At 44.2% G+C, this 13153-nt stretch overlaps 1 protein-coding gene across 1 annotated transcript in view; it reads right to left on the reverse strand.

The window, feature by feature from the left end:
* The window catches only part of LOC133548266 (ephrin type-B receptor 2-like), a 345771-nt gene extending 333940 nt beyond the window's left edge, over positions 1-11831 (reverse strand). The window contains exon 1 of the mRNA XM_061893583.1: positions 11634-11831. Coding sequence (XP_061749567.1) covers positions 11634-11685 — 52 coding nt within the window. The 5' untranslated portion in view covers positions 11686-11831. The remainder of the gene's footprint in view (positions 1-11633) is intronic.
* Between the last annotated feature and the right edge of the window lie 1322 nt (positions 11832-13153).

Genomic DNA, 13153 nt, shown 5'->3' on the forward strand with positions numbered 1-13153 from the left:
ATATATGGACATACACCATATATGGCGGGTTTGTCTCTGCGCGATATAGAAATTGACTCTACGGGGATATTGGAGTATATGTTCTCACGCAGTTGCTTTTAGCTGCGGGCATTACACTACAGGCTCTTCTCACGCTTTCCTGTCTCTCCTTCTCACAGACAGCAAGCACACCTTCTTACACACCTCACATACTGTCACCTCAAATGTCACATACTGTCACCTCACACGTCACATACTGTCACCTCATACGTCACATACTGTCACCTCACATACTGTCACCTCACATACTGTCACCTCACACGTCACATACTGTCACCTCACACGTCACATACTGTCACCTCACACGTCACATACTGTCACCTCACATACTGTCACCTCACACGTCACATACTGTCACCTCACATACTGTCACCTCACACGTCACATACTGTCACCTCATACGTCACATACTGTCACCTCACATACTGTCACCTCACATACTGTCACCTCACACGTCACATACTGTCACCTCACATACTGTCACCTCACACGTCACATACTGTCACCTCACACATCACATACTGTCACCTCACACGTCACATACTGTCACCTCACACGTCACATACTGTCACTTCACACGTCACATACTGTCACCTCACATGTCACATACTGTCACCTCACACGTCACATACTGTCACCTCACATCCTGTCACCTCACACGTCACATACTGTCACCTCACACATCACATACTGTCACCTCACACGTCACATACTGTCACCTCACACGTCACATACTGTCACCTCACATGTCACATATTGTCACCTCACACGTCACATACTGTCACCTCACACGTCACATACTGTCACCTCACACGTCACATACTGTCACCTCACACGTCACATACTGTCACCTCATACGTCACATACTGTCACCTCACACGTCACATACTGTCACCTCATACGTCACATACTGTCACCTCACACGTCACATACTGTCACCTCACACCTCACGTACTGTCACCTCATACGTCACATACTGTCACCTCACACGTCACATACTGTCACCTCACACGTCACATACTGTCACCTCACATACTGTCACCTCACACGTCACATACTGTCACCTCACACATCACATACTGTCACCTCACACGTCACATACTGTCACCTCACACGTCACATACTGTCACTTCACACGTCACATACTGTCACCTCACATGTCACATATTGTCACCTCACACGTCACATACTGTCACCTCACACGTCACATACTGTCACCTCACACGTCAGATACTGTCACCTCATACGTCACATACTGTCACCTTATACCTCACATACTGTCACCTCACACGTCACATACTGTCACCTCACATGTCACATATTGTCACCTCACACGTCACATACTGTCACCTCACACGTCACATACTGTCACCCCACACGTCACATACTGTCACCTCACATACTGTCACCTCACACGTCACATACTGTCACCTCACACGTCACATACTGTCACCTCACACGTCACATACTGTCACCTCACACGTCATACTGTCACCTCACACGTCACATATTGTCACCTCACACGTCACATACTGTCACCTCACACGTCACATACTGTCACCTCACACGTCACATACTGTCACCTCACACGTCACATACTGTCACCTCACATGTCACATACTGTCACCTCACATGTCACATACTGTCACCTCATACGTCACATACTGTCACCTTATACCTCACATACTGTCACCTCATACCTCACATACTGTCGCCTCACACGTCACATACTGTCACCTCACACGTCACATACTGTCACCTCATACGTCACATACTGTCACCTCACACCTCACATACTGTCACCTCACACGTCACATACTGTCACCTCATACGTCACATACTGTCACCTCACACCTCACATACTGTCACCTCACACGTCACATACTGTCACCTCACACGTCACATACTGTCACCTTATACGTCACATACTGTCACCTCATACGTCACATACTGTCACCTCACATACTGTCACCTCACACATCACATACTGTCACCTCACACGTCACATACTGTTACCTCACACGTCACATGCTGTCACCTCACACGTCACATACTGTCACCTCACATGTCACATACTGTCACCTCACACGTCACATACTGTCACCTCACACGTCACATACTGTCACCTCACACCTCACATACTGTCACCTCATGTCTCATACTGTCACCTCACATGTCACATACTGTGACCTCATTTGTCACATACTATCACGTCATATGTCACATACTGTCACCTCACATGTCACATACTGTGACCTCATTTGTCACATACTATCACGTCATATGTCACATACTGTCACCTCACACCTCACATACTGTCACCTCATGTCACATACTGTCACCTCACATGTCACATACTGTGACCTCATTTGTCACATACTATCACGTCATATGTCACATACTGTCACCTCACACCTCACATACTGTCACCTCATGTCACATACTGTCACCTCACATGTCACATACTGTGACCTCATTTGTCACATACTATCACGTCATATGTCACATACGTATACGCCCTCGCAGAGCAGAGAGGTAGCAGCGTGGGTAACGTTAGCTGTGATGCGAGTGCTAATACGAGAGAAAGAAGGTGCCAATTTGGTAACAAATGAAGGAAGTATTAATTACTGAGAAAAACCGCAGGGGGTCCATCGTCTGGCGGTGGTTTGGCTTCAAGCAAGAAGATGTTGAACAGACAACCGTAATAGGTCAAGTGTGCGGCAAAAGCGTTGCTACAAAAAGTAGCATTACTGCTAATTTGTAACATTATTTGAAAAGTCACCCGCGAGAAAATGAAGAGTGTTTGAAACTCCGTATGTCAACATCTCCATTCGGTGCCACACCAACAAAATGCCGAGGCAACCATACTACTAGATATATACTAGATACTCCTCTTTCATCTCACCCTAAATAAGGTAAGTCCAGACCAGACCTGTCTAGACCAGACGTGTTCACACAAGGCCTGTCCACACCGGGCCTGTCCACACCGGGCCTGTCCACACCAGACCTGTCCACACCGGGCCTGTCCACACCAGACCTGTCCACACCAGACCTGTCCACACCAGACCTGTCCACACCGGGCCTGTCCACACCAGACCTGTCCACACCAGACCTGTCCACACCAGGCCTGTCCACACCGGGCCTGTCCACACCAGACCTGTCCACACCAGACCTGTCCACACCGGGCCTGTCCACACCAGACCTGTCCACACCAGGCCTGTCCACACCAGACCTGTCCACACCGGGCCTGTTCACACCAGGCCTGTCCACACTGGGCCTGTCCACACCAGACCTGTCCACACCGGGCCTGTCCACACCGGGCCTGTCCACACCAGGCCTGTCCACACCAGACCTGTCCACACCGGGCCTGTCCACACCGGGCCTGTCCACACCAGGCCTGTCCACACCAGACCTGTCTGACTTGGCCTCTGAGAAGTCATGAGATCAATTACGCAAATACCAGGAGGTTTCAGATGTGAATAGTGTTGTCCCGATACCAATACTTTGGTACCGGTATCAAAATAACATGTTTAGCTATTCGTCGTCCTCCAGTGATAATGTTGCATGGAAGAAACATACTTTATTTGTCGCCATGGAGGCGAGGATTAGTGATTTCGAAGTAGCTAAAACACTGCAGACTGAGGATGGATGTTAGCTGCTAGCTAGCTAGCCTTGTCTTAAAGCAGCTCTTCCTGAGGGTGTTTCAGTGTTATAACTTCACCTTTATCTTTACTTTTTTCACCAAAATGCGTCCATTCTCCCTTTTCTGTCTACACACTGTGTCTGCTTGTAAGTACTCTGTGTGTGTGCGCTGCCCAGCATGCTCCTCTGCTCGTAAAATCAGCAATGGCGCAACATGACAGGGGTGGGGGGGGGTTGGTGGACCGGTACTTTTTAGAGGCAGTATAGTACCAAATATGATTCATTAGTATCGCGGTATTATACGAATACTGGTATACTGTACAACCCTAGATGTGAGTAAATCAGATTATATGTGACGATAGCACAGCACATCCAAACAACCTTCCCTAATCATGGTGCAGAAAACCAAAATACATCTAACTCCACACACATGGTCACATGTACCACAACCTGTGTGAAAAGGTTTGGACAGGCCTGGTGTGTGTAGCCCAGCAAGCGGCAGCAGTACTAGAGCGGCATGCAAAGTGACAATGGCTGTGCAGCCTGGATTAGGCCTCAATAGAGACAGATTCTTTGTGCGGCCGTGCAGGCCAGTTCCCTGCATCTGCTGGCCGGCTCCAGTCACAAAACACTGGATCCTACACGCGTTCTCCTTTTCCCTTTGTCTAATCCCCGTTTGCAACCCGCCTCCTTTGGGGAGCTTTTATGCCACCATGACACAAAAAGAAAACACTTTCACGTTACACTTGCACGTCTAGTCCTTCCTAAACAATTCCGGTCAAAAACAACGGCCAACATTTGCATGTGAAAGCTTCTTTACCAAACTTAACAATCATATTGAAGCAGCAGGGCGTCACACGCGGAAGCGTAATGTCACACGTTTCGTTTTTGGGTCGGCGAGCAAACGTTATGTTCTTAAACACGAAGAAGGCACATCATGGCACATAGCTCCAGCCTATCTTGCCGATTGTATTGTACCGTATGTCCCGGCAAGAAATCTGCGTTCAAAAGACTCCGGCTTATTAGTGATTCCTAGAGCTCAAAAAAAGTCTGCGGGCTATAGAGCGTTTTCCGTTCGGGCTCCAGTACTCTGGAATGCCCTCCCGGTAACAGTTCGAGATGCTACCTCAGTAGAAGCATTTAAGTCTCATCTTAAAACTCATCTGTATACTCTAGCCTTTAAATAGACCTCCTTTTTAGACCAGTTGATCTGCCGCTTCTTTTCTTTCTCCTATGTCCCCCCCTCCCTTGTGGAGGGGGTCCGGTCCGATGACCATGGATGAAGTACTGACTGTCCAGAGTCGAGACCCAGGATGGACCGCTCGTCGGGACCCAGGATGGACCGCTCGCCTGTATCGGTTGGGGACATCTCTACGCTGCTGATCCGCTTGAGATGGTTTCCTGTGGACGGGACTCTCACTGCTGTCTTGGAGCCACTATGGATTGAACTTTCACAGTATCATGTTAGACCCGCTCGACATCCATTGCTTTCGGTCCCCTAGTGGGGGGGGGGGGTTGCCCACATCTGAGGTCCTCTCCAAGGTTTCTCATAGTCAGCATTGTCACTGGCGTCCCACTGAATGTGAATTCTCCCTGCCCACTGGGTGTGAGTTTTCCTTGCCCTTTTGTGGGTTCTTCCGAGGATGTTGTAGTCGTAATGATTTGTGCAGTCCTTTGAGACATTTGTGATTTGGGGCTATATAAATAAACATTGATTGATTGATTGATGGTCTGCCTTCGTTTTGGCCATCAAACACCTCCTTATTCACCATTCAAACATATTCCCCAAACTGAATGGGGTTCTCTTGCTGTCCGTACCCACATGTTTTGTGAAGACCAGAAAAGCAAAAAAGTCTAAGAAAAAAACATTTGGAGGAGGGTTGGGAATAAATAACCTCTGCTACTTCCTCCTCCTTTTGGGACAGCTTTCAGATAATTGTGCAAGTGTAAAGATGTGATGTTCCTTACAGGGGACCTGATATCAATCTACATTGAAAAACATTGGTTCAGATAGTTGCTAGTGGATTGGGTTAGGTCGGGGGTCAGCAACCCCTAGTGGCTCACTGGACCTCTATCAGAGGTGTGTAAAAATGGAAAGAGCAGAAAAAAGATATATTTTCTGGAGGAGAAAAAAACATGACACAAACCTTCCTCACTGTTAGAAATCCCGCTGTTTATATCAAACATGCTTCACTGATGAGAGGATTTGCCAAGCGCCGTTTTGTCCCACTAATTTCGGCGATCCTTAAACTCACCGTGGTTTGTTTACATGTACAACTTTCTCCGACGCTGCCACAGAAAAACATGTTTTATGCCACTCCGTCTTTGTCACATTTTGTCCTCCAAACTTTTTATGCTGTGCATCAATGCACAAAGGTGAGCTTTGTTGATGTTATTGACTTGTTGGAGTGCTAATCAGGCATAATTGGTCAGTGCGTGACTGCAAGATAATTGGTGCTAAACAGGCTAGCTGTAAGCACATATTGCATCATTATGCCTCGTTTGTAGCAATATTTGAGCTCATCTAATTTCCTTTACTTTTGTCCTCCATGTATTTAATTTATATTTGCATGTCTCATGACACATTATTTGTATGTAATATTGGCTGCATGTCTAATAGTTGTTTGTTCCAGACCACAGCAAATGTTACCCAGCTTGCAAAGATTGTAATAAATCCATCAAAAGAAGACAGCCAGCCTTTTCCTTTAACGTGGACACACACATCTATTCTTTTGGCCATTCTAAGTCAGTCATTTCCAGGAGTTATCTCACCTTCTGAGTAGCCTCTGATTTACTAATGGTTTGTAATGTTGTAAAAATGTGTAGAATGAAAAATAAAATACAACATTTCTGTCAACGAGGATTTGCATCAGCCTTTGATAGTAGGCTAATATAGACACTTACATCATGTGTTGCCTTCACTTATATAAGACTTCATTTTTTGGAGGCTCCAGACAATTTGTATTTTCTCCAAACAAAATGTATTTTCGGTCCAGTAAGGCTCTTTCATGTTTTTGGGTTGCCGACCCCTGGCCTAGGTGGACATTTTACAGACATTATACAACCCTATGTTTTTGAAGTCTGTCTGCAAGATGTCCGATTGTGGAGGCCTTCCCAGATTACAAATGAAAGCTCTCCCCAACCCTCTCCAAAAGCGTCATCATTAATCTTGATAATGTCTTGAAGTTGTCAACGCAATATTTTTCCTGAGACAGTAGAAAATGATTCATAAAAATGATATAGATTCACCCGGCCACAACATTAGGTACACATCCATACTCGGAGCGACACGGAGTTGCATAAAAACCTGCTTTTATCAGTATTTTTGTCACACGTCGCTATTCATTTTGCGCATGCCAAGAGATGAGACGAAAATAATACCTGAGTTTACCTCTTTTGTCTTTCAATCAATCAATCAATGTTTATTTATATAGCCCCAAATCACAAATGTCTCAAAGGACTGCACAAATCACCACGACTACAACATCCTCGGAAGAACCCACAAAAGGGCAAGGAAAACTCACACCCAGTGGGCAGGGAGAATTCACATTCAGTGGGACGCCAGTGACAATGCTGACTATGAGAAACCTTGGAGAGGACCTCAGATGTGGGCAACCCCCCCCCTCTAGGGGACCGAAAGCAATGGATGTCGAGCGGCTCTAACATGATACTGTGAAAGTTCAATCCATAGTGGCTCCAAGACAGCAGTGAGAGTCCCGTCCACAGGAAACCATCTCAAGCGGATCAGCAGCGTAAAGATGTCCCCAACCGATACAGGCGAGCGGTCCATCCTGGGTCTCGACTCTGGACAGTCAGTACTTCATCCATGGTCATCGGACCGGACCCCCTCCACAAGGGAGGGGGGGACATAGGAGAAAGAAAAGAAGCGGCAGATCAACTGGTCTAAAAAGGAGGTCTATTTAAAGGCTAGAGTATACAGATGAGTTTTAAGATGAGACTTAAATGCTTCTACTGAAACAGAGGCGTCCAAATCTGCATACAAGCTCTCACCAAATCTAATGATATGACAAGTATTCAACATTTTAACAACATTTATAAGTCAATTTAAAATATGACATTTAGAAAAGGTCCTCTGCACCAAATGATAATATAAATACATTTAATAAAGTCACATTCAAATAAGACAACAAGAGAAGTATCTTACACTTCTCTTTTGTAAAGTAAATCTGAACAGCCGATATGAACATTTACATCAACTATATGATTTGCCTGAGAAGCTGGACAGGACAGAAAAAAAAAAAAAAGAAAAAAGTCCTCTTTTTGAAGTAATTTTGGTCTTCTTGTGAACACAAGCAAAGTGGAGAAAAGTGGAGAAGGGGTAAGATTAAATAAAAATTGAATAGGATTGACTTTATTTATCCCATAATGGGGAAATGATGTGGTATTTCCTTACGTTTAGTGATTTGAACTGGAGAAAAAAGGGACATTTCCTGGTGTAGTCGTCCATAGCGTTCTACTCTGATGACAGATTTATTCATCAGTCCAAAGCAACGTTTGTAAGTTTTACAATATAACTAAAACAATACTAAACCTTCCCATGTGTGATACTTGTAGGAGTGTTTTTATACATATTAGCACATAGTTGAAAAACAAATGAATACATAGGGACGGCGTGGCGGAGTGGGAGAGTGGCCGTGCGCAACCCGAGGGTCACTAGTTCAAATCCCACCAAGAACCAACCTCGTCATGTCCGTTGTGTCCTGAGCAAGACACTTCACCCTTGCTCCTGATGGGTGCTGGTTGGCGCCTTGCATGGCAGCTCCCTCCATCAGTGTGTGAATGTGTGTGTGAATGGGTAAATGTGGAAGTAGTGTCAAAGCGCTTTGAGTACCTTGAAGGTAGAAAAGCTATACAAGTACAACCCATTTATCATTTATCATTTACATAAAATGGGAAATTTGTAAAAGCAATTTGTCGAGTGTGTATTTAAATGAAATGTGAATCAAGGCGCTCGTTCTACAAAATGTCAACTATTGTGCTTTCTTTTCATCCCTTTATGTCTTTTTTGAAGACAAAGGTGAAAAAAGAGGGGCCGCCGACACCAACAACTTGTTAGCGTGCCGTTGCCACATCACAGCAACAACAATCCAAGCAGAAAATGTATGCTGGACCAGGAGAGACGGGCAAAAGACAAATGATCCACCTGAAGGGAACTCCCAACCCTTTCTTCAACTCCACGCGCTACAGCGGTTTTACGGCCGCATATAAATCAGAAACCCAAGTCAACATAATTCGATGAGCGCCGTTGTTAGCGCGGCTGTCAAGCTGGCGCTGATGATGACAAACGGCCGAAGCGGAGCGGGATAAATCGTTTGACGAGGCTCGCCTTATTTGCCTGCGGTTCCACCTCCATTCATCTGCAATCGGAGTCAGTGGTTTCCTGGTGTTGACTAAACCAATGAGAAGAGGCGGCGGCGGCGCTACTCCTGGAGGTGTTCCTAGTCCTGGAGTAGATGCTAAGGTATTAGAGAGGCGGTTATTGTTGGCTTCAAACTGGCCCTAACAAGGTAATAATGGAGACAAATGGCCTGGCCTCCCTTCGTGCGGGATTGGTTAATACGAGAAGATGACCTTTCCAACCACTGAAAAGCAGATAAGGTCAGAAGAAAGAAACGTCAGTTCCGGTGCAAATGGCTCTTCAACACATTTAGCCAGCTCAATGGTAAACCTTTTATACGAAGGTTAAATTTATTCGGTAACATTCCACACAAACATTTTGCAAACTAGCGGGAAAACAAAAATCGAACTCTAGTTGTGATTTTCTTGATGCCAGGATCTTCTTTTTTGAGGGATTAGAGCTCTAGTGACCTCTTTTTCAACCCTTTATTTTTCATACATAAGCCCTCCTTGCAACTTCATTGGCGCCTCAACTGGGTCCATCCATTGGAGGGAAAAAAATGGGGGTGGGGCTGCGCTCAATTGGTGACGGCATTCGCTGTTGGCACCAAATGGAAACAAAACCTTCGCCACGTTGGAACCTCATTGGCCCGCACCGAACCTAATTGTTAGCACTGTGGGGACAACTTTTCTTTTACAATATACTATATATATAAACATTACATTGACAATAACAATTGTTCGTAATCACTGTGCTGTATACATATATAGATATACAGTGTATATACATATATATATACATACATATACATATATATATATATATATATATATATATATATATATATATATATATATATATATGTGTGTATAATAATATATATATATATATATATATATATATATATGTGTATATATATATATATATGTGTGTATAATATATATATATATGTGTGTATAATAATATATATATATATACAAACCTATGCAAAGGTTTTTCTATACATTACAGTTCAGGTTGCCATTGGCCAGTTAAAAAAATAAATAGGTCAATAAAACTAAGTTCTAATTAGCACACTTTTTTGTCGAGCATTTTAAAAAGATACCACGGGGAAAACGCAACATTGTATTTGCAACTCATGTTCATTGCCGATTCAACAATCAAGGTTATCCGTGCATATAAGACATTTGTGTGAATATGCTGATTTCCTTCTATCAAAACATGAATTTGACTGACTTTTTTTTTATAAATCACCAGGTAAATTAGTAGTATTTGGGGACCTGAGATTAACTTAAAAGCAGTACCAAGTAAAAATTTTGAAAAACAGAAGAACTATTGTGGCGTTTTTTTTAATATATATTTTTTTCTTTTACTTGTCATTCAAAACATTGTTTCAGGAATTTAAGACAATTTCAACCCAACAAAGTCCATGTGGATTAAGTGCAGCTTGCAATAATTGTAATAGGAGCAACACTCAAGAGAGTTGACAAAATGACTGCCTTCTACTTTTTGGACCTGGAACACAATTAAAAAGGAAAAGGCCAGTGAACACCAAACTCCCTTATGAGCGGAGAGCTGCTGCTCCTGTAATATTATTTATTATTATTATTGCATTACCATATTTTCTTTCTGTTGTTGCATTGTGCTGCATGCTTGTTTTGATGGCACTATTTGTATTGGAAACATGTGCTTTGATTTAAAGATGTGCTATTTGGATTTACACTCTATGAACACATTTTGAAAAGGGAATTTTACCTTTGCAACCTCATTATACTATTGGCTAAGTTTTATATTCATAAATTAAGTTTCGGAATACCTGACCTATTTTGCTGTGCCTTTAAAAAAAAGAATTAGAACTCTTCGTTAAAACACACTCTACCTCTAACAAGCAAAGAGCTGTGAAAACCATGACGCTGTGTTCCAAATTTAAATTATTTACTGAACTTGTGTGAGCCTACGGCTTGGCACTTTGTTTATATATATATATATATATATATATATATATATATATATATTGTATTCTAGCTGAATGACTTTATTGAGTTTACACCCCCTGGCACTGTTTTGTACTGTTTTTGTATTTATTTAGATTATTATTATTTCTCGATGGTTTGCAAATGTTACAGTTTATAAATAAAGGTTTATCAAATAAAAAAATATATATTTGTATTGTAAACATATCTCTGCAAGAAGCGCTATATAAATCAAATTTCCCTCAGTTACTTCCACAATGTGCTCATGTTTTCTTCACCCCCACTTTTGTAGCGCATGCTCTATTTTACTCTTGTTTTGTTGCACCTTCCAGACAAATGCCTATCAAAGAGTGAAAAGCAAGAAGATCTGCGTCTTTTAGTGAAGATGCTGGAGTATGTTTGTGTCCCCGTCATCATCATCATCATCATCACCATCACCATCACCATCATCATCATCATCATCATCATCATCATCATCATCATCATCACCGTCACGTGAGCATAAACACACGGAAGGCTCGATGACAAAAAAGGGGAAAAAGCACAAAGTAAAATGTATTTTCTTAGCGAAGTGAGCAGGCGCTGCGGCGAAGATGCGGCGGACTCTCTTTCAGTCTTACCTTCGACAGCGAGGACGGCCGGCAGGCTCCATAAAATCCACAGAGTGTCCATCACTGCTGGTGCGAAAACAAAAACATTGAGATGAAATAAGTCCAGGCAGATACGAAGATAAGAAGGCAGGAAGCCAGGCCGACGCGGTGTTGGCGTCCTGCAGCTCCGAAGCGACACTGGCCGCGCAGATCTGGACCACCTTTGGAGCCGACCATTCAGTCTCAGACGGAGGGGGGGAGCACGTCGTCACACATCAGCCTTCTTGTCGCCAGATGACCACCCTAACCCTTTAAAGTGCTCTGCTGTCACATTCTACTACACTAAAGTGCAGAAATGATGCTATAAGAGCTTCAGCGTTGGATTCAGCCGCGAACTTATCGCTCATGGAAACACAGATCCCCCTTTTGTCCTGAATGTGTGCCGTCCTGCTGTCAATCACGCGGAAGTGGTGAGTCCTCGCCGTCCTACCTCGCTGCCAGTGTTTGGGTGATGGCACCACATGGGATGGTTTTAAACGCTGTGAGGAAAGTTGATTCCTAACTTCCAAGACGGGGATAAAAAGGCTCTTTTAAGGTTAAGAGGCACACACGTTTTTTAAAAAAAAAGTGTTATTCGACGCAGAATTCATAGCAGAACGTGTGTTACTGTAACAGGTGACCGCAGGACGTGTGTTACTGTAACAGGTGACCGCAGGACGTGTGTTACTGTAACAGGTGACCGCAGGACATGTGTGTTACTGTAACAGGTGACCGCAGGACGTGTGTTACTGTAACAGATGACCGCAGGACGCGTGTTACTGTAACAGGTGACCACAGGACGTGTGTTACTGTAACAGGTGACCGCAGGACGTGTGTTACTGTAACAGATGACCGCAGGACGTGTGTTGCTGTAACAGGAGACCGCAGGACGTGTGTTACTGTAACAGGTGACCGCAGGACGTGTGTTACTGTAACAGGTGACCGCAGGACGTGTGTTACTGTAACAGGTGACCGCAGGACGTGTGTTACTGTAACAGGTGAGCGCAGGACGTGTGTTACTGTAACAGGTGACCGCAGGACGTGTGTTACTGTAACAGGTGACCGCAGGACATGTGTGTTACTGTAACAGGTGACCGCAGGACGTGTGTTACTGTAACAGGTGACTGCAGGACGTGTGTTACTGTAACAGGTGACCGCAGGACATGTGTTACTGTAACAGGTGACCGCAGGACATGTGTGTTACTGTAACAGGTGACCGCAGGACGTGTGTTACTGTAACAGGTGACCGCAGGACGTGTGTTACTGTAACAGGTGACCACAGGACGTGTGTTACTGTAACAGGTGGCCGCAGGACATGTGTTACTGTAACAGGTGGCCGCAGGACATGTGTGTTACTGTAACAGGTGACCGCAGGACGTGTGTTACTGTAACAGGTGACCGCAGGACGTGTGTTACTGTAACAGGTGACCGCAGGACGTGTGTTACTGTAACAGGTGACCGCAGGACGTGTGTTACTGTAACAGGTGACCACAGGACATGTGTGTTACTGT

The sequence above is a fragment of the Nerophis ophidion genome, linkage group LG02 (assembly GCF_033978795.1).
Source record: "Nerophis ophidion isolate RoL-2023_Sa linkage group LG02, RoL_Noph_v1.0, whole genome shotgun sequence".
Lineage (NCBI taxonomy): Eukaryota > Metazoa > Chordata > Actinopteri > Syngnathiformes > Syngnathidae > Nerophis > Nerophis ophidion.